This window comes from Anser brachyrhynchus (assembly GCF_964034855.1).
Source record: "Anser brachyrhynchus genome assembly, chromosome: 6".
In the NCBI taxonomy this organism is placed as follows: Eukaryota; Metazoa; Chordata; class Aves; order Anseriformes; family Anatidae; genus Anser; species Anser brachyrhynchus.
The window spans coordinates 25,302,929-25,330,195 of record NC_137700.1 but is presented as its reverse complement, the minus strand read 5'-3'; the positions used below and the strand labels follow the sequence as shown (position 1 = coordinate 25,330,195).

General features: G+C 45.2%; 2 protein-coding genes and 1 long non-coding RNA gene across 4 annotated transcripts; 1 reads left to right on the top strand and 2 right to left on the bottom strand.

Annotated features, from left to right (window-relative positions):
* Positions 1-323: 323 nt before the first annotated feature.
* BLOC1S2 (biogenesis of lysosomal organelles complex 1 subunit 2) lies at positions 324-4,104 on the bottom strand. The gene is made up of 5 exons (XM_080596679.1): positions 3,963-4,104; positions 3,091-3,207; positions 2,057-2,176; positions 1,438-1,542; positions 324-872 (listed from the first exon to the last, which is right to left on the bottom strand). The coding sequence occupies exons 1-5, from the start codon at positions 4,012-4,014 to the stop codon at positions 841-843; spliced, it is 426 nt and encodes a 141-aa protein (XP_080452805.1). The 5' UTR covers positions 4,015-4,104; the 3' UTR covers positions 324-840.
* Positions 4,105-4,939: 835 nt separating this feature from the next.
* On the bottom strand, positions 4,940-21,903 carry LOC308197652 (broad substrate specificity ATP-binding cassette transporter ABCG2-like). Of its 2 annotated transcripts, none has more exons than XM_080598515.1 (16): positions 21,669-21,903; positions 18,863-19,146; positions 18,209-18,268; positions 16,815-16,929; positions 15,023-15,175; positions 14,098-14,255; positions 12,845-12,996; positions 11,813-11,929; positions 10,730-10,995; positions 10,126-10,208; positions 9,694-9,783; positions 8,245-8,369; positions 7,736-7,890; positions 7,227-7,316; positions 6,418-6,530; positions 4,940-5,821 (listed from the first exon to the last, which is right to left on the bottom strand). In XM_080598515.1, exons 2-16 carry the CDS (start codon positions 19,144-19,146, stop codon positions 5,674-5,676), a joined length of 2,109 nt encoding a protein of 702 aa, XP_080454641.1. In that variant the 5' UTR covers positions 21,669-21,903; the 3' UTR covers positions 4,940-5,673. The 2 variants fall into 2 exon arrangements, with proteins under 2 accessions (XP_080454641.1, XP_080454642.1); XM_080598516.1 differs by having other exon boundaries at positions 18,863-19,149; positions 21,669-21,872.
* On the top strand, positions 21,219-26,429 carry LOC308197653. The gene is made up of 3 exons (XR_013953197.1): positions 21,219-21,346; positions 25,725-25,771; positions 26,323-26,429. It is a non-coding gene; the product is annotated as an uncharacterized lncRNA (long non-coding RNA).
* Positions 26,430-27,267: the final 838 nt, after the last annotated feature.

The following is a 27,267-nucleotide window of genomic DNA, read 5'->3' as shown; positions in this document are numbered from 1 at the left end:
TAGAGAAGGAGATTTATTTGCTGGGCATGCCCCTTCAAAAACTACTAGGATCAAAATATTATACAAAACTTCACTGGGAAAGCAGAGAAAGGATGTGCTACGTCAGCTAAGCATGTGATAATGTGATACAAGAATTCCACCTGAGGTCAGGACAGGTAAAGAATATAAGTGCAGAAATACTTGACACAGAGTTTAAAGCATGTTCTCTTCTATGATCTCCAGTAACTGGAAAGAGTTTGTCTTTATTAACAGACCCTTTGAAAAATAAAAGGACAACTTACATAATCTTTCCAACAGGAATTTGAGATTCCAGAGAGACAAATGCAGCAAGTTGTTTTATTGTAAATTTATCATAACTAGTCTCTCTATTTCAAACAGATAAAGATGGATATCAAACTCGAGTATTTTCAATACCGCATTTGTACCTCCAAAGGCCAGGGAATCTTCTTAATGCAGAGCTCAATGAAAGAAAAAAAAAAGGTTTAGGTCCTGCTGCTACTACGGAAAACATCTTTATAGGTTATGCATGGCTTTTCCTAAGTAGAACATTTCATGTGGGACACAGGACTAACACACAGCCAATATCAACATACGGGTTAGGGACAAGTTTCAACTTTTCACCGTGTAACAACAGAAGCAACAGAAACGTTTGAGAAGAGGAAAATACCATTCAGCTTTAAGCATGAATACAGCCTACTGTATTCGATAGATACAAAAGATTACCAGTCATGATGTTAGCTGTTACCAAATCCTTGTCAACATATAAAACTGGTGTTGTGTAACTTAAACAGGGATCAGTATGACTCATAGCCCAACTCCAACTTAAAGATTGTTGTAATTTCATCGTTTCTCCAGTTTTTTGTACTTGGCTTCTGCAGGAGGAAAAATAACAGTATTTTAGGACTCGATAGGTAAAAATCTTAAATCTTGTATGCAGCAATACAAGACATCTTACAACCAAGTTAATTTAAATAAATCACTTGGGGCCATTTTTTCCTAAAGTACTTAGGCAAAACTAATTGAAAAATGGGATTGTCAAGATCTAGATGCCTACGTCAGACAACTCATACTAACTTAAGCCGAGACTTGGGTGCCTGGTGGAACTTAGTGAATCTCTCTATTTGTGGGATTAAACATCTGTCTTTAAAATTTGCATCAGTGCACACTGCAAAAAAGAAATCAAGCTTCATTAATAAGTTGTAGTTCAATAATACCTGTATTATACCTCCATGTAACTTGATATATTAATCTTTTATCAACTCTTACCACTTCACACACACTTCTAATGTTCATTAACTGGAAGTGGATCAACATTATGCTGCACGGGCAACTCTGTCACTCAGACTTGTTAAATAAAGTAAGAGTTTACTTTGTCTTGTGAAATCTCCTTATATGGGAATATGTTGCTAGGTAGTAACAGCAAAAGATAATAGTTACCAAGTTTTTTGGAATATGCATCCAATTTATAAGCTGCTTGCTCCAGAGCTGCAACCTGCTCCTCAATTAGGTTGATTTGTTCCAGATATGGCTGAAGAGCAGCATCTTAAAAAAAAAAAAAAAAAAAGCTGTTAGTTCTTATTAATTCAATTCCAGGAAACAGCTCATACATCAAACATAAGAATTTCTCGTAATGTTTTTCAGATAAAATACTTCAAAAGCTCCTTCCTTTTCCCACCCCAAAATTGAGTGGTGATGCTGATAGCCATATTCCAGCAACTTATGAAAAGCTTAAGAGGCTAGACTGGCTTACTGGCAAAAGCTTACTGGCTAGACTCCACACAAATAAAAAAACAATGTACATCAAAAGAATTGTTATTTAATCCCTATCAGTCCAAAATTTGGGGTAGAACGGGACATAAATTCTCTTATGCTAGTCTATGTACACTGTAGTTTTGTAAAGATATACAGAAGATTGTCACTGTCTAACAGCATGTATATTTCAGTGAGTTTTCTTTCCTTGAGAGCCTATTGGAGTGTAAACTATCAAATCTTAGATGCTTAATTTCCCATACAAGTCTAGAGTTAATTATACCCCTCCCTTATTTGGTTTACTTACATTTTTGATTTAAATCCTTCAGATTTCTGCTGATGTTTATAGCAATATCTTTCATTTCTAGGTATTTCAAACTAGTCAATTTGTTCATGTTTTCCAAGAGTTTGTAGTCTTCACTGGTGGCTTAAAAGCAACAGAGTACATTTTAATGTTCATGCAGTTTGAACTGGGCGCAGACTCTTCTAGTGGACAAGAAATTTCAAAACAATAGCCAAATATAATGAAGAATAATTGAGGTGGTAGTAGAGGTATTAGTATAATGATGTACAAAAAGAAATGACATTTTGTGAAATGTAAAAATCAATTGGACTGTTGAATACATACTTGCATTTTTTTCTCAAAAAAAAAAAACAAACAAGCAAGAAACAAGCAAACTTGAGAAACTTCAGGTTGAAGGAAACTGTCATTCCAAAGACAGACTCCAATTCAGCAAAACATAAAAAGGAAGAATGCTTCAAAGATCAGAATGGTAGATAGAGTTTTGGGCAATCCCTGCATTTTCTCAGCCTCACAGACTTCCTTGCCTATTTTACCAAAGTCACTTTCGTTCAGATTTTCAAGACAGAATGCAGTGAAATTCAGAAGATAAATTACCAAGTTTCCACTTCCCGCAGTCCCCTATCTGTTTAACAGAGATAAGAGATCTTCTATACATTCACAGCAATGTGGAAGGACGATCATATCAGAGAGATCATCAACCTTATGAAGCATCTCCGCTAGGCAGGTATCTGCTTAAGTAACCTAACTGCTAAGTTTCCCTTGCTTTTAATGGGGAATTAGATTAAATGACCTGCAGAGGTCCCTTCCAACCTATATAATTGTATGATTGCCTGTTACAGGCTCAAAGCAGTTGGACAAGACTGCTGATTTTTAAAACATACGCATGTGAAGCACCTATGAGGAACAGAACAGTTATTGCCAGCCTTGTCAAATATGATAAAATAGGTATAGTTTATACAAACAACACAACAGAGTTCCTGGAAAGAAAATGAAAAGAAATAAAAATTTATTTGCCAGTCAGTACTGCAGTGCCTTACCTGTCAGTTCACCTGTTAAGTAAGTGGCCATTTTGCTGAACATATCTTTACATAGTTCATTGATGTCTGCTTCTGCAGGCTCCTTAGCTTCCTCTGCTGTTTCAACAGCAGGATCCACTAATCGGGGTACAGACATTATAGGGTTAGAGGACGGTTAGCAGGTACAGAAACACACCATAAAAATGAGAAGGTCCAAGTGTTTTATTTTTGTTGGTGTTGTTGTTTTTGTTGGTGTTGTTGACTTTACCTACTTTCCATACAAATTGTCTACTTTGCACAAAAGGAGAACAAACCAAGCCTTTACCTTAAAGAAGCATCAAGATTATTTTTAAATAATATGTTGGGAAACATTTAAGGGGAAGGCACCTGGCCCGACTGCATTTACAAATATCAGCCCTCTCTAAAAGGAATATGGGGAGAACTTCTGCGGGATGTTGCCTCTAAGAACTTTGTGCGCAATTCCATTGATGTTTATTTCTAGTCACTCCCTTAACATACGAAAACTGCCCCAAGCCAGTTTCACAAGGGGAAGAAACGGATTTCCATCCACGGAAAACGATAATCAGCGCTTTCCTCCTCGAAACCCATTTCTACCACACTTGGCCCTTGCTCTGATCTCCCACAACCCGGCAGCTTGCTCTTTGTTTTGCGACAGCTTTTGCCTTGCCTCTGGGCTGAACGCAGAGACCCCCGGTCCCCGCCCGTAGGGGGATCGCAGATACATGGCAGGACGCTGCCACCAGACGGACAGACGGACAGACGGACAGCCCCGGGGCCCGCCCCGCAGCCAGCCCCCAGCCCGGCCGGGAGCAGGCAGCGCCCCCCCACCGCCCCCCACCGCCTCGGGGCGCCCCCAGCCCCCGGCCCCTTACGCTTGGCGGGCTGCGCGCCGGCCTCGGGCAGCCCCTCCGCCGCGGTCGCCATGGCGACAGGCCCCGGCCCCGGCCCCCGCCGCCGCCGCCGCCGCCGCCCTCACGCGAGGCCGCGGTCCCGCCCCTCGCCATGGCGGCGCAGGCGCGGCCCTGGAGAACCGGGGCGGGCCGGGGCGGGCCGGGGCGGGCCGCGGCCTTCTCGCAGCGCTGGGCGCTGCCCGACGGGGGCGCTGCTGCCCCCGCAGCCTGAGGGGAGGCCCCGGCCCCGGCCCCGGCCCCGGCCCCGGCCCCGGCCCCGGCCCCGGCCCCGGCCCCGGCCCCGTAACCAGGGGTGGGCTGCGGGGACGTGTGGGAGCAGGCCCCATAGCGGCAGCGGGAGAGAGAGGAATACCGAGATGTAAAGTGTGTCACGGTTTTAATTTTCATGAGCTGTAAGAGGCAGCGAAGCAGCGTTGAAAGTGTTTGACTTCACACAGCTGTGCTGTCAGTGTAGTTACTTCCTTCCTTGCGACACCGTGACCCGAACATGGATTGCAGGAGCACTTTGACAGACCAGCCCCGTTCCAAGGGTTGCGGCTCGCCCAGCCCTCTCCAGCCCATGCTTGCAGTATTTCCCTTGGCGTAGCAGCTGCACTGCCGGGTGAGGGTCTTCGTGCAGCTTAGAAGCTGCTCTCCTTGCTGGCACGCTGCAGTCTGTGCCGTGGTGACTGCGGTAAGCTTTGCTGCAGTTACCACAGCAGTAGCTATGTGTCTTACTCTGTGCATAGTATGATATAGAGTATATATATACACTATACTATACATAGCATTCATGTATAGTATATGTATACTATACAATATATAGTATATATAGTATAGCATAGTATATATAGTATATGTATATAATATAGCATAGTATATATATCGTATATAGTATAGTATACATATGCATCTCTATATAGAGATGGCACAGCTAAACAGGAAGCCTGCTAAAAAGGTTTACCATACATACAGGTTTTTATTCACTTCTTAAAAAAGAGGGGAACAAAATCCCTTCTTAAGTAATATAGAATTCATTTTTACAGTACAACTGTTATCATATTTCTCACTCTTAGGTTCTGTGGCTTATACCACTGTTTAGATGCCATCTGCAAATGCTGCTTCTGCAAGTATCTTCCACAAAGGAGCTACCAAAAGTATAACTCTTGCCTGGCACTGAGAGCTCATTCACTGTATAGACTTCAACCTTGAATGCATGTCCAACTCATTGTGAATGGTTTCTGGATCTCCTCAGGTGTGATGGACACTAACAAGGGGCAATATATCAATGCATAAATGTCATTATTACTTTATGCCATGTGGTAGAGAAGCTCACACTTTCAGAGGAAAATATTTCCGTGTGTATATTTTCTGTACAAGTTAACCACGGAAGAATGACGCTCTATAATAAAGAGTTTGATAAGTACCTAAGAATTATGAGAAATATATTCCCTTACCAAAAAAAAAAAAAAAAAAAAAAAAAAGATCACTTATGCAATCTTACAGTAATACATTTCTTCTTAAAAAACAAAATCATACAATCATATGGAGATCATGGTCCAGAAACAGTAGGACAGGATTTCCATCTTAAGTCCAGTAAAGTCAGTTGAAATCTTTGGCAACCTCCAGCAGGCTTTAACAAGCTTCGCCGTTTTAAGACCTGAGAAGTTGCTGAGCAAGGCAATGCAGGAATCTATGTGAACTTTCTCATAAACCGTAGTTTGGCATAGGCAATGATGAGGAAGATAACAGTCATGCAGAAGAGAGCCACTATATTTTCCCACATTGCCCAGTCAGTAGGTGCAATTCCTTGGCTGCACAGGTATGCTTCACCAGAACACCTGCAGAAAAGCATGGGGCAGAAGTTATATATTATTAATTAATATTATATTTGGTGCAAGATACTGTAAGTCTTCAGTTGGTTACTTTTATTTTCCTGTCATACAAAGATTTCTCTACCCACAACTCTGCAAGGCAGAGATGACAGAAATAGAGTGACTTATCATGAAAAAATAAAGCTTAAGGAACAAATCTGGAATTTTTGTTCTCATAATTTTTCAGATGATTCCATAGCATCGTAATTGTTTCTTACTGATAACTGGCAGTTTATGAGCAAGCCTCATAACCACATCAGACTATGATACATACAAAAATATTTAGTTTTATGCATCAATGATTGGAGGCCCACAGCTCCAAAAAGCTATAGAAACAGCTCCAAAAGAAGAAATAGAAATAAAAATAAAAATAAAAAGAAGAAATAAAAATAAATAAAAATAAAAAGAAGAAATAGAAATAGCTCCAAAAGCTATAGAAACAGTTCACTTATTCTCACAAACACTTATTCTCTGGATAGTAGTAAGTTTTGAAATAGTCTGACTTGTCCTTTAGCAAGCCATTACAATTCAGACCCAAACACAGTCATGAGGTAAAGACTTACATTTCTCCTGAAGTAACTGGAGGACAACTACCTGCATCTCCCACAGACACTGTAACATTTGGTGTCTTCTCACCACAGAAGTAGAGATCCCTAAGCTCATTCACTTGAAGAGCCTAGGGAAAGAGGTAGACAGCAGATTTTTACAAAGAGATAGTGACTTGGGCTGCTAAAGCTGAAACACCTCAAAGGTGCTTGATTATTAGGAGATATATATCACTAGTCTTGGAATCATACGTTAATTTTAGGTGTGAGTGGCCCAGAAAAGTTACCTCTCAGCACTTATTTTGAAGTTCTTAACCACTAACTTCCCAAGGAACTGCTCCAATGTCTACATGCAGGATGATCTGGTGTCTGAATCTGTAACTTCAGAGTTACCTTTCAGTGTATTAGCCATGGGTTTCTGTCTTGCCAGCTACAAGTCCCCATTTATCTACCTTTATCCGAGTCAGTCTCCTCCCCCAGAAAACCATATGGCTGCATACTGACACCCCAGCACCAGCACTATGAAGCAGGAGGGATCAACTAGTCGGGCTAGGAATTAGTACATCATTGAACAGTTTGCTCTGCGGCTATCCAAGCAGTACTAATTTTGTGGCTCAAATTAACTGTTCAGTCTCTCAGGTTTTCACATTTTACACAGATTAACTTTTCTTCCTTTTTGAGGATGGCTGGTTTGTTCTTTCATCACGTTCATGTGAGGAAAGAAACCAAGTCAGACTTTTAAGAGAACTGCATTTATACACAAAACCTCCCCAGGATGCAGCACGGTAGCCACTACTCACAGGAGACCAATGCTACATTCTACTTACTGTGAGGCCATATCGAGGGATGCTGAAGTACTTGAGCCAGTTCAGCCAGCCCATTACAGAAGGGAGGTTTACTAGAAGGCCTGAAAAGATCTGAAAGAGAACAAAAGAGACTAATGAGTCACAAACCCAGTTTATAGCAAACCATGCCATTCCTGCAAACCCCACTGGGCAGCCAAAGTTAATGCAAGAAAATCAGCTAATCTAAAGTTTATTTCATTTTTTTTCCTTTTAAACAATCTAGTTGATCACTTAGATTTGTAATGCTGTCCTTTTTTTCCAAGGACAATTAAAAAAAAACACTTTTTTGAGGCACACTTTTAGCACAGCTCTGCTGGCACCACACCTACAGAACTGTGTTTGAGCAATGGTTTGACACTTAGATTACAGTTTAGCAGAGGTAAATCTGACTACAGTGTCAGTAAAATTGCAGGCAGAGAGTAACAAGCTACTGGACCCATTCGTGTAGACAGCCTGTCTCCTAAATCCATCTGTGCATCTTATGTACTTACAAGCATCAGGACAAAACAAATGGTGATGAACAGATTCGCCACAGCCACCACTTCCATCCCAGCACTGATAGCCAGAGACATGGCTGTGGCAGTGTAGGACACCAGTATCAGGGCCAGCATGAAGAAGAAGAATCGGCCTGCAACAGCTTGGTATCCTGTCAAAAAGCAGAAAGAAAAAGTCCAGTTAATAGCCACATCACGAACCTCAGAGAGGTACCCTTGGGCTCCCACACAAGACAAGAAAAGGAGGAAGAAAGGCTGAGTCTGGAGTTGGCAGCAACTGTGAAAGCTCTAAAGCATTAGCAAAAGACATGGACGAGCAGGTCCCCTTCTCTGATTGCTGGTGTCTCTGCCCCTGCTCCAGAGTCCTCAGAAGGTATGATGCCAAGCACTTAAATCAGCTGAGGGTTCAACCAGTTTCAATTTAGATAAACAAATTAAACTCTGGCTAAGTCAGAAATCAAATGTGTTGGAAGATGACAGGTTCAATGAAAGCATCAGTTCATTACCAATCATCCAGTAAGTGATGCATGAGAATATGATGGCTGGAGCAGTTCTCATGGGCAGTAGATCTCCTATCATCAAGGCCAGGAAGTAGGCAGACACACGGTAATATCCACTGGTGTACTGATGACTGCGAGGACAGGAAGGAGGCAAGTTGTACAGGTTTAGAGGTTATCTAGGAAGCAGGTTCAGTATGTGTGTCTGGTTTATCCTGATTCAGTTTGTTCTTTCTACCACTGACTCCTCTATATGCAAGTTGATTATTTTCTCTGTGCTGCCACTTCCCACTCCAAAGTAAGGGCTGATCTATCTCACAGGCCCTGCAGCAATGCTGGGAGTACTCTGGGAAGATGAATGAGAAGCCATGTGACTACCAAATAGCATACTGGAAAAAAGCTCCTAAAGCTCTGTTCAAAGAGAATGATCCTAAACACAAGAGCAGGGGAAAGTATGAGATTAACTGGCGGAACAGTTTATCCACAGCTATCTCATACAACTGTTTCTAAGGGAGAAGGAATGATAGCCAAGAATGAGAAAACACCTGTAGGACATTAACTCACCTCCAGTTCACAGGGCAATTAAATATCATTACGATTGCCTTGCTGCATAATGGAGCTCATGGAAAGACTCAAGTGGTGAGGTGCCAGAATCCCCACTAAGTTGGTAAGCAGGCCAGACTAGCAAGAAATGTCATAGATTCATTCCTGAGCAGCTGTTAGGGGTAATAGTAAGCAGTTCTGAGTAAGCTGCCAGTGGTTGTGCGCACATCTAAGCTAGTGCCTCACAAAAACATCACGCTCATTTTCCAGGCACAAATCTCTGATTTCCTTTTTACCGCATATCTTTTGCCCTTTCGTCCCATGAGCTGGAGGCTATTCCAAACCACCTTTTAAACATGTATATATACACTTTTTTATGCACACTTATATACATACACACATTTATATATGTATTTAATATACATATGTATATAGACAGATACACTTGAGTGTTAAAGAGATCTTGCAAGCCAGCCAGCAGCACTTTTCTTCTGAGCATCCTTTGAGAAGCTTTTCCAAGAACTCCCCCTTCATCTTTGCACAGTCTTACCACTTTGGGACCACTGCAAAACCCTGTTTCAACCAGGCCAGCAAGAGGGCAGGCAGGGTTCACAATCTTCAAGATTCACATGCAGGCTTCAACAACAGGCTGTTACCAGAAGCGGAAAAAGCACTTCTCGGTAAACTGTGATACAGCAAGCAAGTAAAAGTATTTTATTTCTCCCTTCCTACCATCACTTCTTAGCATTTCAGCTCCTTGCTTTACTGACTGATTTAGCACTACTATTACATTCTGATGTTGGAAGAAGAAATCAGCTCTCAAGCCCTCATAGGTAGAAATATTTTTGGTTAGCTTTTAAGATATTCCCCCCCTCACTGCAGGGCAGGAAACAGTCCAAGAGCATCTCTACTTACACAAATAGTTTCTTGTCTCTGATGAACAGCTCAATTGCAGAGACACTGGAAAAGCATTGGTTTGTGGTGACAAAAAACAAGGATCCAACCCTAGAATGCAAAACAGCAGTCAAGAAGTGAAGAAACAGCCAAGATCAAGTCAGCACTTTTCTGTCTCTGTCTATAGAACAGAGATAATTGTGCTACTGTAGATCTTAGCTGCAAAGCCAGGTTTATTCCCTTGTCTTCCCCTGCACATTTCCTTCAGACACGTGTGCAAGCCCAATGAAACTGTGGTCCCTTTAGAACCTCTGGTAGTATCATTCTGCAGTGTGTTCAGGCTGGTGAACCCAACCCTCCTTTGTGGTCCAAGCAGAGCCCAGAGCCTTCCTTGTGGCCAAAACCTGTAGTCTATCGGCACAGAAATGAGCAAGCTTCATCTTTCTAACTTACCGATTCTGAATGCCACTTTGATCCAGTTTCACACCAAAAAAAATGGCCCCCACAACCAAGGCTAGAATTATGGTCACTGCAATCTGGAAGTGAAAAGAGGAAAGGGAGAATGGAGTCCTTCAGTTGGGCAAATAGGGACAAATCACTAGATGGTCATTAAGGTATATACAGGGTTTAACAGTCATGCCTACCTAAAACTATGCAGTGTGAGTCCATGTAAGCATAAAACACATACAATTAAAAAACTTCTGCCAAATTGTCATGATTTATCCTTTTCCCTTTTCTCCTTCCTTTGATCTTCTTTAGCTCATAAAGGCTAGCAGAAGCACACTCAAAGAATATTCCAGCTTGAAATGTCAAGCCACAAGATTAACATCACCCTGGAAGCTCCCCATGTGAACCATGGAGCATTTACTCCACTCCCCAGTATTCAGTGCTGTAATCCTGCTTTTTTTTTTTTTTTTCCAAAGGCAACAACCTGAGTGGTAGTGGCACACGACTTTTCTGTTCCCATAACTGAGTTTGAAAACAGAAGTGTGCTCTACAAACTGCAGATTGTGGGACTGAGATCAGGAGTCTGAGACTTCTAACAATTGTTACCAACCTGTGCAACAGAGGCCTGCGGGTTCCTGATGAGGTTTTTCAGGGAACGCTTGGAAACCCAGTACAGCTGGGTGAGGAATCCATTTGCATAGGTAATCTCATGCCCCTGCTTGCGTACTTTACGATTGCTTCCCCGTCCCAGCTCCACTTTCGCCAGTGCTTCCTTTGTGCTCTGGTACAGGCTGGAGTTGAGGTACTTCTGGTGTAGCACATCCACCACGCTGCTGACCGCATTCTGTTCCACCGCTCCATTTTCACTGTTCACCTCTAAGTGGCAAAGACAAGATATGGCTTGTGATTCCCCATGAACCCCTACCTTCAGACATGGCCCATCAGCATGGGTCCGCTCTGGAGGCTGGACAAAGATATGATCAGGAGTAGCCAGAGAATTTGAATAGTTCAAGCCTTAGCTCTGAGCTTAAGAGAAGAGCTTGAGTGAGAGGGTTTCCCTGCAGTTTTAATCAGCCTGGATCATCTGCCTTTGTGGCATAAACATGGCCACAGTCTTAGAATAAGCCATTAGTAAACTTTCACGGGATTTTGGGGAAATCAATGATTTGCAGTGATCCATTTCCGTAAAGACACCATTATGAATACTGTTCCCTTAAAATCCTTCAGTCATAGATAAGCTAAAGCATCCCCAGACAAATCTTTTCCAACATTTCACTCATAATATTGTTAGAGAATTTGTTTTCACATGTAGTTCTATCTAATCTTTCTTGATGCCACATAAATCCATTACTCCTAGGCCTATCTGTCTTCTTCTGTACGGCAGCCCCTTACATGACTGAAAGCTTGTCTTCTTTTCTCAGCTATTTCTTGAGACTAAGCAATTCTAGTTTTTCTGTCTTTCCTACATTTTGCAGACAACTAATATCTATCACTGTCCTCCTATATTACTGAAGGAAGAAAAAAAAATCCCTTTTAAGTCTTCTGAGATCTTTAAACAAGCCCAAAGCAAAGTATATCTATTAGTAGGAAAAATAAAAAGATAGTAAAGTGTCTTTAGACTGGAGAAAACCCAGAGAATAAAAGCTTGCCATAACTACATTTAACCCAGGTGGGTTTCTGCTTGACAATTTACCTTTTCCTGTGTCCACGGGTTCGTGAACTTCCTTGTTTGCTGCCACAGCAGTTGAATCACCATTTATGATATCGAGGAAAAAGTCAGCTGGGTTGTTAAAGGGTTCACATTCATATCCTTAAAAGTAAATAAATAAACTCCATATGACAACATGTTTGTACTACACAGAGCACAGCTTGAAAAGTCAGGTTTAATACTATATCACTATTCTACAACCCTGCTATGAGAGAAACCCACTGCTTCACTGCTTTTCATGATCATTAGTTTACAACAGTAGAACGGACAGGATTTGGGAGATGGTGAAACTGAGGTATCTATACAGAGTTTCAGAGCTGCTTATTCCTCACTGATTTCAGATAAGGAGAAATCTGCAGCTTGCTTCTTTCTACAGAGCTCAGCATGGACAACTCTTGCCTTCTTCCCAGTGAAGAAAGCTTGCAATCAAAGCTTCCAATCCAATGTCCATGACTGCATCTAGACTGGGAATTCACTCCATGTTCTCTGTCCATTATAGTCAGAAACCCCCATCCTCCTTATCTGTAGGGGGGGCAGCCAACCAACACTGCAATTATTAATCCAACTTAAGACACACCATGATTTTGTCCATTCAGTCACCCACCTGCATTCAGACTAGAGCAGATTCTTGGATCAGCCTCCACAGATTGTTGCCAATCTGGAGGCTGTGGTTCAAAACTGACCAGGTCTGCCATCTAGGCTTGGCAGAACTAGAAGCATGATCTTGTCTGTTGTGCATCATGCTTCTAAATGTCCAAGCAATTCCGTTTCTTTGACCTGGTACAAGTCAAAACAGAGGCAGGAGACACCCATGCTCTATTCTATCTGGAAATTTTTCTTTTTACTATTTCTTTTTTTTTCTAATTCTAACCTAACAGTGTTCAGATTGTCTGTGTACAGCCTCTAGTATTGTAGTGATAAAATAGCATGAGAGTTTTATCAAGATCAAGGGTAAAAACCTACTGACAGTTTAAACTTGGTAGCTGGTTACTGTTACTCTTGGCACAGAAAGCTTACCAATAGAACTAAAATAGTCCAGGGCCTGGTTTGCAGGACCATGGTACAGCACCTTCCCCAAGGCTAGTAACGTCAGGCTGTCAAACAGCTTGAATATGGAATAGCGGGGCTGATGGATGGAAAATATGATGGTTCGGCCTCTTCTGGAGAGCCTGAAATAGAAAAAAAACTTCTCTCAAATACACCACACTTTGCAATTCAGAAGGGTCATAGTAGCTGAAGCAAAATGTAAGTATCCAAATCCAAGATAAATGCTTGTCAGCTTTCTAGAGTCCCAACCCAGTAAAGCTCTAGTTCCCTCTTCTCTCTCACTGTGTCAGATGCTGCCTGCAAGACCTTCAAGCACCCATCATTACAAGAGACTTGCTGCAACCCAGGTAGGCAGAATGTTATGTTGTCTGTGGCTAGCAAAGGTTAAGCACACAGGTTAACCACAGCTGTATATAAATCTTCCTTATAAGTTTTCTGTACCAGGCTTCAACATGACTAACAGGAAAGGTCCCATTGCACTCAGTGGCATAGCCAGGCTTTACACAGCAGGCTGCTGAAGTCTGGCCAGCCGAGATTTCTCCTAGCTCTTCTGCTGAGGACTTACTCTTTACAGAAGTCAAAACTAGTTTTTCTTCAGGTTTGTCAGATGCTTTTTCAAGTGCTTTGTCACTGATGCCCAACAAGTATCCCCCCTGATTAAGACCCTCTATCCACGAACAGCAGAGTAAGAGGTACCCATGGACAAAGTCAGACAACATGCCGCAAACACAGGAGGAGTGTTAGAACTCATTCTCATTACATGAGCCTCATTTGGACCTCTTTGCAGCAGAAGATAGTTCATCTCTAAAGCAGGTAATGGGGAGCACTGAGGGCAAAAATGCAGGTGAAGTTGGATCTGAGTTACAGGCCATTGTCATAACAGAGGAAAAGCTTTTGTAATAGGCTCAGCTGGAAGGCCAATAAATTGTGATTACAAGGCTTGACCTCACAGTCTACCCCTCTCTGTGGCAAAGGGAAGCTGTCCAAGCTATAGCTGCTTTTTGGGCTCCAGTCCAATGCTTGCTGTGGAAAGATTCCCATCAACTTCAAAAAGCTTTGGACAAGACCCAGATAAAGGGTTTACAACCACTTCTGAGTCTGCTAGTCTAGCTTTAAGAAGAAAAAACACAAACATTGTAGCTACTAAGTCATAGCAACATTCCTTTTTTAAATAATGAGCTAGCAAAGAAATTTCAGCAGAGCCCTGAAGAATCAACTCTTACTTCTTCAGGAGGATGAGAACAGCGTTGGCTGTGCTGGCATCAAGGCCAGTTGTTGGCTCGTCCAGAAAAAGAACTGGTGGCTCTGTGATGAGCTCCATCCCAATGTTGGTTCTCTTCCGCTCCCCTCCAGACACTCCCCGGATCAATTCAGTTCCTACCTACAAGCAGAAGAAGTCAGGCGTTTGCAACTATTTGCTCTAGAGTTCAGGGCTCACCAAACCCACGAAAAGCAGACCTTTTCATTTTCAGTGTCCCTTCAGTGAGCTCTTAGAGCCAGCAGCAGATGATGGGTCTGACTCAAATGGCACTGTGGAGGACTGTGTAGCAGTGAGCAGACAGTCTAATTTTTTTAGTAATGCCAGACACCTTTGGCATCAGGAAACAAAGATGACACTGACAAGAGCCATGACAAGGCCAGAGCAGCCAGAGGCAGCTTTAGTAATTGGGGATGCCTTTCATGGGTAGCTCACCTGCTACCCAAGTAAGTGGGGGTAAGTAACATAAAGGTAAAACAAGAGTAAAAATGCAGCTGGGAGGAGCAAGCTCTGCACAGAACTTCTCCATCACAGCCCAGCTTCCCACCCCCACAGCGTTCAGCAATTGTAAAAACAATTCCCTTGTCTTGTCCCACAAAGCCAGGAAGCCACCACGCAGCGTTCCAAGGTGCTATGACTAGGCAACTTTTTTCCCTCTGCTTATACAACATGCTGGATGCGGCCCAAAATCTTCCCTGTTTAGTAACAAATACACATACCTCTTTCCAAGCTACCTCCTGAGCTGGAGTGATTTCCTGCGTGTATTATGACCTTGTCAGGTTCCTGCTTAGCTTAGTGTAGCTGTGCTACATACTCCATACCGCCCAGAGTCAAGTAGTTTAGTTTCCAGAGGCAGTAGGATTTCTAAGATGGGTATTCTCACTGCTCACCTTAGAATCAGCCACCTTGCTTAATCCCAGCTCGCCGATTATCTGCGTGACTCGCTCTTCTTTCTCCTGAAAGCTGATGGAGCTGGGGAGTCGCAGGGCAGCAGAGAAGTGCAGGTTCTCCCTCACTGTCATGGTGCCCATGACAACATCATCCTGAAAGCAGCATAAATTGACAGCTGAAAAGCCTCACTCTCAGCTACCTGACTGGGCAGTCCCTGTGGTGGCAGTTACTGGATAAGCTGTTTGTGGATCACAGGGAAAACTGGACTGAGTGACAACTGCTTCAAAGCATACAGAATACAAAATTCAAGATCGCTCAGTAAAGTCAAAGGGAGAACACAGCTCTGCAGGCTCCCAGCTTGTGCCCAGCATCACCTCAGCCTGCTTTCAGGCTCAGGAGTGTAAGTGCAGATGGTACCACTTTGTTACGGAAGTGCACTTTCCTCACAATAGTGAGGTAGAGCAGGTAGCTGTTTCTGCTGCTAGTGCTCAACATTTTCAAGATATGAGTGCAGAGACCATTAGCAGTTTTATAGGGATAACACATGACTCAGCAGGTTTACACACCCATCTGCACAGAACAGATAATATGTTAAATATGTATGCATTGAGGCCTTCAGTTTGTTATGACTCTTTGGGTCATTTTTATCAATATAGGGAGTAGTGCACAGGGGTGGGAGGGGAGAGCAACTGTTTAATGTCTTGCCCAGTTGCCAATCATTTCAAGGTTTCATTTGTTTGCTTTTGACATTGGAGAAACAGATGTCTCAAACTGGGAACACCTACAAGAAACTTCCTGGCCATTTATGAGGATTTGGGGATCTTTAACCTGCAGCATCAAGATTTATCACAAGTCTTGTCACATGTATCCTCTCAAAAGCCCCCCAGCTGTCAGCTTTCAGAAAGGCTGCATATTTTCTATCTGCCTGCAGACAGAAGCCTGGATGGATTCCAGATTTAGAGGCTCATATAACTGCCAAGAATCCCCTTCTCCTCAGCTCCCCCAGGGCTTTGAGGGTCTATTATTGGTCCAGGCCTCCACCCACTTCCGCAGATTCAGCCAGCTTTTCCTGTCTGAGTGGAACGAAGCTCTGTCCCAGCCAGCCAGAATCAGAGGAAGAACAGCAAAGATCTACTTACTTCCTAGAATTATTGTTGGACAGCTTGAAGGTACTTCTGCTGACTAGAACTGCCTCTGAGTTTTACTACAGGAGATTTTGGGTGTTGAGAAGTTCCCACCAACCAACCCCTGTTTTAAATTTAATTTAATTTTTATTTTTAGAACCCTTGCTGGAACGTCAGGAGAGAGACAAAAAAAAAAAAAAAAAAAAAAGCCACAGTAGCCCAGTGGCTTGGGCACCCACACATCTTTGGGAAGCCAAACACCTCCATGCTTTACTTGGCTGGAGTAAACAGTTTGCTCCTCTGTCTTCAGTATCACAGGACAACACTGTAACACCTGAATTATCAAATTAGACTCTGTAGGGATCATTGAACATTACCTTACTTAATGCTTTCATGCTTTTGCTCATCTTTGCTTCATGCTTTGCTCATCTTATGCAACAGAGCCCTGCCTTTTTTCTTGAGAAGCTGTTCCTCTTCCCACAGCAGACCTACTCACTCACCAGGGAAGACCATGCTATCTCTCATCCATGTAGTGGTGAGCTCCATCCAATGTATTCCCCCCACACACACCTCTTCTCGTGGAGGACACTTTTCAAAGGCTTTACACCAAAACCTATGCTCTTCCCTCCCAAGGTCTCCCAGGCCTCCACTGAAGGCATTTACTCACCTGCACGACATATCCTGAGATGCACTTGAAATTTGGAGGCTGTGGGATGCCATCTATAAGCACTTCTCCAGACAGGCCTGCTGGGTCCTTTCTGGCAGCCAGCACATCTAGCAGACTTCAGACAGACACCAGACGTTAGGTTTTGCCAAGACAACTGCTTTTATGTTGACCGGGTAAGTGCCACCAGTCAGGACTGCAGCTACAGCCTGCTCATGGCATGCTCCAAACCAAACGTGAGGCACTGAAAGGGCTTCCTCTGCTCTGGGGGCTTCAGCTTTTTGTACAGAAAGCCTGATGCAGATGGAGGATTCTCAAGTGCCAGCTATGCCACAGCAGTATTGCAATATACAGACCCTCAGAGCCATCAGCCCCCTACAGATATTAACTCAGTCTCCATGCTAACAGCTTGTCTCAGACACACACACACAAAAGTGCCCTGCCAAGCAGCTGCTGTCTGCTCTCCAGCCAGAGGAGCACAGAAGAAACTACTTTGATCTCAAGCAAATTAATCCGAATTGGTATAAACAAGACTACAGTCAAGATTAATTTTATAAAGTCATTTTGGTTTAACATATCTCTGGATTCTCCTTACTGCAAATTAGAGGTCAGGCTGTCTACTAGCTATGTAAATACCAATGAGGTCTGGCTCTTGCAAACATCCTGATCAGCTGGCAGTCTCCTTAGAGGGGAAGATCAAGGGTCACCACAACAACACACCTGCATGAACTCTGGCCATATCTGCCTGTCCAAGACAGTCTCAAAGGAAGAATGACATAGCACTCTCTTAACATTTTTATATAGGAGAGAAAACAGCATCAGCAGTGGCTGGAGATAGTCTGCAAGTTACTTCTCAGTGCTTTCATCCAAAGTTTTCAAGCATGTGCATTCCCACCACCAGGCAACAGCCAGGCTGGGGTGATGAAACCCAGCAGGGATCCTACAGACTGACATTACCCTATTCTTGGCAGTCAGAAGGCTTTGACCCTGCATCTCCGAGGAAGCCTTGCTACAGCAACGTCACTGGGATGACTTCCCTACTGCCCCTGAGGGACCTTGCCCTCATCCCCACCCCAGGGCAGGTCTGGGACAGAGCCTACACCTGAGCTCCAGTCACCCCAGTTCTGCCTGGTATCTTCACTCAGGCCACCATTAACGGTGATGGCAGTAATGTGGACTGCCAAGTGGAGCAGATGAGGGGTGTGACACCACTGCAGGGCAAGAACTCCAGCAAAGCCAGCATCAGAGAGACAAGAGGTCTGGCTGCATCTCCAGATTTCTCCCAGGCACACGCAAGTCTGAGCCTGGAGCTCCCTCATATCTTCCCCAACCCCAGCAGTCCCACATCCCCTTTGAGCAGCTGACTGGGCATTTAAAGAGCAAAAGAAAGTACTCACGAAGATTTACCGCTCCCTGTTGGCCCCAGGATAGCATTCAAGCCTGGCTTCATAATGCCACTGAAAGAAGGAAAGAGTTATTCCCAATGGAGGACTGTTCACATGCAGCTCACAGTAGAGGTCGGATGTGAACAAAATTATTGAAGTTTTCCTTTCAGGATTGTTGAAAGCAAAATTTCAAGATTATTAAGAACTTCTCCTTAAATCTGAAATCAGTAAGCATTTTCCTTTCTTGTCCCGGACTGCCAGTCAGAACAAAACCAGAGCTGGATATAAAGAGCAACCTACAAAAGGCAAATTATGCATCTTACCAGCTGAGCTGGGTCTGGAAAAGAAGAAACAATTGCCCTCTGTTACTTATTTCCTCCCAGCACATCTCAGACCACAGTTAAGGGAACCCTCAGATCTTCTGGCAGAAGAGTTTGCACAAGTTTGGTCCTAATTTGCCTAGATCAGTAACTGAAACTGCTCCAGTTATATCCCAATTTTTATGCCTAAGGCAAATTAGCAAGTGCTCACATGAATGGCAGACTGGCAGGAGGGTTGTCATTTCTCTGTACAGCAGTACAACTGGATCTGGAAGGTGACACTCAGGTCACTGATTCACAGCAGCAGATTAATTCCTACCCTCCGGTATTTTAGTTAGGAACTTACTAAACATTTTGAAGGATCTTCTTTTCCACAGTCTTCCGTCTACACAGGAATCCACTGGACTGCTTAACGGAGTACTGGATGTTATGGAAACTCACGACAGAGCCCCGAGGGGATCGGAGGGACTCCCGTGTTGGAAGAGAACGTTGGAAATTGCCCACTCCTTCCTCTTCTCCAACAGAAATGATGCTGTGATCAAATGTGTCTGCCATTGTGTCCTTGTTACACAGGTCAAACTCCACTGCATGAAGATTTTTAGGGCTGCTGTTGTTTTGGGCAGTTCCCATCTACTGAGACAAAGAACACAAAAACACTCAGGGAAGAAGACGTGAGCAAAGAGGCCTGCAGAAGGTGTCCTGAAAAAGCACGTTCATGCACACCACTCCAATTCTTACAAGTGCCAAGTTTCCAAAAGGATGGACATCCGCACTGGAAGACATCCAGTAGTCCCCAAAGGCATGGAAACACTTAGAACAATGCAGATAGCCTTTAGGAACAAGACATGGATGTTCTTGGAGAAGTGACACTAGTTCAAAGAACATCCGATGAGGTAAAAACCAAGCCTGTTTGTGATGGTCAATGCCTTGCTTGACACAGTGGGGGCTACAGATGCAAGCTGCTATGCTTAAGCTAAAGAGACTGAAGCTCCCCTCCATCAGGTAGAACACGCTTAATCCGCTTCATACCCTTACAAAGCCAGCAGAGAAAACCTTATTTGCTGGCACAAGTTTGTTTCAATGATATCAGTTTGGTTAAAATGCAGTTACACGTCTCACTTAGCATGTTTCAGTCATGCCAGTATCAAGATGCTTCACAGATACAAGGAGGAAGAGAAGTTTGGATTAGTCTGCAGGTATTTCCTTCTTCCACAGGAAGAGATCTGGGACATCCCACAGTAAAGAAAAGAAGGGTACAAACGGGTGTATTAAGGAAAATTAAATATGGTATCTGTTTGAAGTCACAGGGAAAGTTATAAACCATCCCAATTCAAGCAGATAAGCTGCTTCCGTAGCACAGGATGGGAGCACCTGGAAGGAAGGGCATGAGACCAGCAGAGGGAAAGAGCTGTTCTCCCTGCCCATGCAGCAGCACCTATACAGCAGGTAGGTATCAATACTGCCATAACCATTAATACTGCTTCACTCAGTAGTCATAGCAACAGAGCTATTTTGTCAAGGGATGCTTCACTTTCTGTTGCTGTAAATGACTGAGACCAAGTTTGAACCCCTTCACTCATTTAAAAAAAGAGAAAAAATAAAAGTTTAAACTTCTTCCCTTGACATTGCATGAGAAGAACACAAAACCTTGTGGTCCCCACGTTCTGCAGCCTGGGCGAGGGCTGGGCTTAGCCCGCACCCTGCCTTTTATCCAGGTGACCTCGCAGCCAAAAACCTTCTTGTCTCCTTTCCAGGCAATCACAGCAAGGAAGATGGGAAACACTATGTGCCCTTTCCAGAAACTGAAGGGAACAGGTTAGACTAACACAAACTAGTCTAATCATTTACTTCCCTTTTAGCTGCTGGCACGAAGGTGTTTGTTGGAAAGCTTAAAAAGTTACTGTGATTGTGTGGAGAGCCAAGGCTCTCACCAGGATAATGAAGAACAAGGAGAAAGAACTGTGCACAAAGACATCCGCTGCTGATTAGTTGAGTTTTGTGGGAAGGCAGATGTATTCCACAAGTGACCTTTTTCCTGCCATCTGCACCCACAAACCACCCTTTTCCCACCGTTTACACTTCTTTCTCTCGAGGACTGAGATGGTGATAACCAGTAGGACCGATCACTGCAGAAGAAAGGGATATCTCAGGAAGAGAGATGGTCTCACTCTTAAGAAACAGGAGCTCCAAGAGCCAGGTTAAAAAACAAAGACAAACCAAAAAAAAAATACAAAAACAAACAGAAAACAGAAACTACCCTTTCCTATTACTTAAAGTCGCTTGGACACGGTCCTGGGCAACCAGCTTTTGGTGGCCCTGCCTGAGCAGGAGGGTTGGACCAGATGACCTCTAGAGGTCCCTTCCAATGCCAACCATGCTGTGAAAGCTCAAGAAACCGCAGTAGTTTTTATTTCTTTATAAGTAAAGGAAGAGTGGCAGGGGGGAGAAAATGAAGGGTTGTTTAACTTGGATGCATCCTGTGGCTGGTGACCCCTAGGAAAGCCTTGCCTGTGGGAAGCAATAAAGGATCTGCAGCTTACATCAGCAAGAGAAGGCTTATATATAAAGGTTGCACAACACATTCGGGAGAAAAGAAAAAAAAGGACGACCACGACACCAAGGGCAAAGACCCGGTTAGACTTTTGAACGTTCGACTGTTTGTAAACCTCACATGCGCTTCGGATAGCCAGGTTTCTCCCTTTACAACCCCACGAGCCCTTTTATACGTGTTTTTGCAAAGTTACCGGTAAGCACCGCTCCACCTTGCCAGCGCCCTGCGGGCACGAGCGAGGATGACAGAAGGATGCAGCCGGCCCGGCAGAGGCTACAGGTGGGCGCGGGCAGCAGCACCCCGCGGGCAGCCACCCCCCGACCCCGGTACCGGCACCGGTACCAGCACCGCACCCCAGAGCGCTCGGGGACAGCGCCGCCCGCAGGGAGCCCCCCTCCCAGTCCTGGTCCCGCTCCCGGTCCCGGTCCCGGTCCGAGCCCCGCTCCCGGTCTCACTCCCGGTCCCTGCCCCACTCCCGGTCCCGGTTCCTGCCCCGCTCCCGGTCCCAGTCCCGGTCCGAGCCCCGCTCCCGGTCTCACTCCCGTTCCCTGCCCCACTCCCGGTCCCGGTTCCTGCCCCGCTCCCGGTCCCTGCCCGTTACCTCCGGGCCGCCGCGGCGCTCCGGGCGGCGGACACGCGGCTCTGGCTGCGGCGCTGCCTCGGCGGCGTTTTATAACCGGGTGCGGGCGGCGGGTTATATAAAGCGGCGGCGGGGAGTGCCCGGAGCTGTCACGCAACCCCCGCCGGGACCCGGGCAAAGGCAGCGGAGAAGCCCCGCGTCCCGTCCCGTCCCGTCCCGTCCCGGGGCGGTGCCGCCGGCCCGGGCCGCCCCCCGCTCCGGGGGCCGCGCAGGGGGAGCCGGCGGTGCGGGGCGGTGCGGGGCGGAGCGGAGCGGTGGAGCCCCCCGGCGCCGGGATGGATGCCGAGGGTTGGAAGCTGCCAAAACGCCGTGTTGCGGCCGGTACGTGGCCCACGGCCCACGCACATCCATCCCTAGCTCAGGGGGAACGGCTGGAGGCAGCCCCCCATCTCCCTCCTTCCCTCCCTCATCCCTCTGGAAGGCTCATCACACCCAGGGGGGATTTCCCTGGAAATCCTCAGCTGGGGCCAGGGATGGTCCTGGCAGTGTCACCCTTCGAGGGTGCCACACCGTGACAATTCCACCTGGTCGCACGCCTGCAGAGGCCCTGTGACTCCCCGGCGGGTCACAGCAGCCCTCCCGGGTCACCCATCATCCATCACGCTGCCATGTGTCCCCAGCTCCAAGAACGTGTGAAAGCAGGAAGATCCGTTTCCGCTGGTTTGCTGTCACAGTTTCTCCTCAGCCTCTTGTTCCCAAGCACTATTGTCTTACTATAAATAAGCTTGTTCTACTTAGGCTCCTTGGAGTTACGAGTGCAGGAAAGGCCTGCTTTTTTGGTTTATAAAGATAATTTATATCAGCACTGTCAAGTCACACTATCAATTGCCTCCGGTTTGACCACCCTCTGCACAACAGCTCTGTACAGAATTGCATTTCCCTAACAACAGCTCTTGCTATATCAGTTCGAGGGTCAGATAAGCAGGAGCATGCCTCTAGCTACCCAATAAATACCAGTAATAAAAACTCCAAAGGTTCACCTATCTCCTCCCTGACGCCTGCCTGCCTCCAGCCATGCTGATGCGGTAAGCAGAACAGATACTCACATCCCATGCAGCTGCACTGCTCTACAGGGCTGACAAGAGTCAAGAGCAGGGGGGACTGGGGGGGTTCTGAAAGAGCTTCAGAGATCTGTCAAGAGGGTAAGTTTTGCCATAGATACACTCAAGATTCAGGCTTGCTGAATAAGGATGTTATTTGCAGTCACTCTGTGGGGCAGAAGCGGCTCAAGTTCATGTTTAGTTTGCACTTTAACTTCCCCCTTCGAGGGAAATCTGCCTGCACTGAAGACTTTTGTCCTAGTGCTTCACCAAGAATGCACATCTGTGTCCAAGGGTATTTCAATCAAATGCTCCCTCGCCCTCCTTGTGCTGAGGTGACAGCCCTCTCATCGCATGCCTGGGACAGTGAGAAAAGAAACTGGTGTGCTTGGGAGCAGAAGTGTTCTTCTGAGCCACAAATTTGCTGCTCCACACGGTGCCTGCACAGTGGTGCAGGAGAAGCGCTCTCTAAAGCAGCACAACTAGAGGTTCGGGTTCCTCTTGACAGATGGTTTCAGTTGCTTGGCTGCTCCTCAGGCAGAGGTGCTGCTTCCCTTCACTTAGTGGAAAAAAAAAAAAAAACACAAACACTTCTCTGCCCCCTGTACCTAAGCACATCCCAATGGCGTAGAAATGGAGAACTGAGATATGGGGAGGACCCAGATCTGCCAACTAAAGCATCTGGCTGGAGACTCTGGCTTTCCTCTAGCCCATTCCTGAAGCAACAGTCTTCTGGGCTTCTTCAAGGGCCTTTTGATCCTCAGACTTTTTCATCTCCCTCTCCAGCTAGGCAGCCTGGGGGAGGACAAACACTCTCCCTTGCTGGGTGCACACAAAGGCTGTGCCTCAGCTGCCCTCTTACATCTGACCATACCACAGGAATTGGGTCTGGCTGCAATTAAGCTAGCAACAGGAAAGAAACAAGAGGGAGGGGACAGTTTTTCTGCTGTGTCATTTTACTGATCCAGTTGATCTGAATCATAATGCTGCTGAGGCAGATTTCTGTCCACACAGGAGCAGAAACCAGTGGCCAGAGCTGCGGCTTGAGACAAATACTCATAGCAAGCCAGGAGATCCTCACGTCAAACACTGTATTTTTCTCTCACCAAACCACTTGTAGGTTGGTGCTTTCTGATGCTCATGCACAGAGAGGGGGATTTGCCTTGCAAATTGTCAGTCTTTGCTTCTGATTAAAGGATGTGGTCTTCAAAGAAAGACGACAAAGGCATTATTAACCCAGCATAAATTTCTAGCAAGCACCAAGCTATAAAGCCTTGTTGCTTTTACTGAGAGATGTTAAATGAATTCAGCTACAAGCTTGGCCTCGATACACTATGGTAGCAAGGCAAGACCAGCCTGGGCCATGTGCCAAATCCCATGCAGGTTTTAGCACACCTTTGGGGTCTTCATTCTTGCTTCTTAGATGATGTTGCCATGAGCTTCTGACCTGTCTGTTACTACAAGGTTGCAGAGCAGGAGAGACTCTGATCCTGGGCATGGGGAAGGGAACCTGCCAGAAAGTCAGGCTTAGAGGAGGCCTGCTGAAAAGAATTATTCTCATTTGAGGCTAATTTGAACATTGCTCCTTTCTTACGGGATCTGGTCACACTAGACATGTCCTGCACGTGCCCCAGCACACAGAGCGGAGAAGTTGCTGAGTACTATGAGTTCATCTCTCTGCTGAAGGTCCTGGCCCCTTCGTTCCTCCTTCCTGCAGCTTGCGGCACAGGTTTGCAAAAACATCTAATTGAGGGGGGTGGTGGAGGTTCCCTCTAGTCCAGCTTTACACTTGGGCCTGGGACGTGCCACCCCTTAATTAACTCAGACATGGCTTTGTCTAGCAGAATTGCCAGACAGAAATTTTTCAGGTCTGTTTCTCCATTGCTTTCCTTGGGCTGCTGCCTTCATTGCCCCGAGGATCCAGGTTGTTTTAATCCCACCTAATGCTGAATTTCATAAAGCTCGTAAAACATTTCAGGGACTCAAGCCAGCAAGAGAGTGGATGAGAAACATGTGCGGGAGGAATTGCATGCTGATGAATACTATTTCCTTCTCTACTGAATGCAGCAAGAAGCAGATCCCAAATGCTCACTGTGCAAAAGCAGCTCTGAGAACAGTGGAGAAGACAGCAGTATCAGACGTGGTGCATGAGTGAGGAGCTCTTTTTTTCCAAAAGTTCCAGTAAACCATTCTAAAAGACACACCCTGTGTGTACAGATGTGTACATATGTGCTGAGTTGGCTGCATCTTCAAATTTACCACCCTAGGCACAGAAAGACATCTCATCTTGCCTTTTCAGAAATCAGACGTTGTTAAGTTTTGTTAATCATTTAGTCCATTATCTGAATGCCTAGTAGCGCTAAAGCCCTAATAGGTTAAAGATAAGAAAGGATTCAAGCAAATCTGAGAGTAAAGAAGATCAATCTTTAACTAGTGTGCTACATTCAGATATCACTGGCTTGACTGACAGAAATCAAGAATGGCTAAACAATAGGATCAATAGAACTACACATAGGCATTATCTGGATAAAGCAGATAGACAAGGATTAAATATCTGAAGTCTAAAGTATCTAGAGGATGTAAACCACCATTCCACTTCTTTGGTGGGTAAAACACTAACATCATAAATATTTACAGATATTTACAGCACCAACTTGCTGCTGTTAGTGAGGTTACAGAGAACCTAAGGTTAGCATAAGATGTACAATGCAAATATAGAGAGATGCTCCTTTCCCCCCCATCTAGAAAAACGAAGAGAGGGAGATAAAACAGGTAGAAGGAGCAGAAAATGTAAAGTTTAATTAGAAAGCTTGAAATAGCAACCTAGACCAGGAATACTTCTTAGTCATGTAGAATAGCAGCTATGAGGTGGGTAAATTTTGAGAGCCTGCTAAGAAAGGAAGCCCCCATGTCCTCTCTAGAAAAGTAGATATGAAGAGACACCATCCATGACTGCCCCATGCTCTTACGTCTTTAGGATGAAGCCTAGGACTGCGGACTGCCAGGAGGTGCAGCAGACCTGAGGTAAGCAGAGGCAGGCACACAAATTCTCCCACATTCACCAGGAGCTCCTGGGGCAGGACTCCCTCAAGTGCAGTTCATGTTGCCATTTGCAAGTCAGGCATGGCCACTCTGCAGTTCTGCTTCCCGTTTGAGTGCTTCAGCGCCCGCAGCAGTTTACATTGTGTTTTATCTGTCCAAAGTCAGCTCTCCAGAGGTCTGCTCTGTCCCTAGGCATGAATGTTGACATACACAACGTTACGTAGGCATTTCACCTCCCTCCTCAGGAGCAAAGTCCAGGCTACCCTACCAGCCGTTCCTAAAAGCAGTTTAAATGTTATACATTCCCATGGCCTGATTCATTAGCATTTGCTGCTGCAGCCCTGGGCAGATTTGAACTTTTTTTCAATAGGTGCTACACACCCAGAGGCGCAGAGCGTCTCTCCCCGAAGGGACACTGCACAACAGCAGAACGTGAGACTGCATGACAGTAAACAGCCTGTATGCAGGAGGAGAGAGAAACAGAAACAGCTCTGATTTGTCTATAACTTCTCCCTTCTTTTGCACTTTCCTAGATGCCTGACAGTGCTGTATGACCCTGACAGAGTACTGCACCACGTCCTTCCAACACAGGACAGAGCCTTGCATTAGATGGCAGAAAAAGACAGAGTGCAAAGACTCAGAAATCACAGTTGTCCCCTCCTCCGGTGCAGACTGCAGGAAAATAGCATTCAACAACATGAAAACCAAGGCAGAAAGACAGGGAATCACCAAGTAGCATGCATTATCAAAGAGAATCCAAAGCAGTGGGCCAGGTTAGATGTTTGACTTCAAGAGGAAGGTAGTGACATGGATGATGGGGAGAACAAAAAGAAAGAAGCACTTGGTTGCACAGCTCACCCCGATATGCCACAGGAAAGAGCTCCACACTCCTGCATTACTTATCCCAGACCTCTTTGTGCTTACCTTCTGGCTGATCCAACTGGTTACACCCTACTATGTCCCAGGTGCATCTCAATACTTAACAATTTCATTCAATAAAGACACTGTCTGGTATTTGTCTTAGCCACTGAATCTCTTTTTTTTTTTTTTTTTTTTGACATTGTCATTCTGCTCCTCTCCAGACCTAATTTTCTTTCCTAGCTTGGAAACCTTTATGCGTCCCCTTTGGGGATGACTAATGCATGCAAAATGAGCAGAGGGAGCCCAGAGCTACCCATGGACCACTGAATGGCAACTGGATGTCCTAGGGCAGGAGACGGTAATTCAAGAGAGGCAGAGAGAATAAAGAATCATATCAGGAAGTCTAAGATAGGTATGAATGGAGAGTAAATGAGAGTCTGAGTGTGGAACACCAGGAGGGGTCACAGGTATTGATAGCACTGAGCTTAGCAACTCATCAGGACATCAACACATCTAGGTGTAGCTTCTCTGGGCACTCAGACTGGGAGAGAAACAAGACAATATCTTAATGACTCACATTAATGACTCATGGCAAGATAAGAAACCGAAGGCTATCA

Coding starts and splice junctions, on each gene's coding strand:
- BLOC1S2 (XM_080596679.1), bottom strand. CDS start 4,014: ATGGCGACCGCGGCGGAGGGGCTGCCCGAGGCCGGCGCGCAGCCCGCC. Junction 3,208..3,962: donor CGGCGCGCAGCCCGCCAAGC/GTAAGGGGCCGG, acceptor TACCCCGATTAG/TGGATCCTGCTGTTGAAACA. Junction 873..1,437: donor TGCATATTCCAAAAAACTTG/GTAACTATTATC, acceptor TTCCTCCTGCAG/AAGCCAAGTACAAAAAACTG.
- LOC308197652 (XM_080598515.1), bottom strand. CDS start 19,146: ATGGGAACTGCCCAAAACAACAGCAGCCCTAAAAATCTTCATGCAGTG. Junction 12,997..14,097: donor GTTCTCATCCTCCTGAAGAA/GTAAGAGTTGAT, acceptor TTTCTATTTCAG/GCTCTCCAGAAGAGGCCGAA. Junction 6,531..7,226: donor TCCCTCGATATGGCCTCACA/GTAAGTAGAATG, acceptor CTCTTTCCCTAG/GCTCTTCAAGTGAATGAGCT.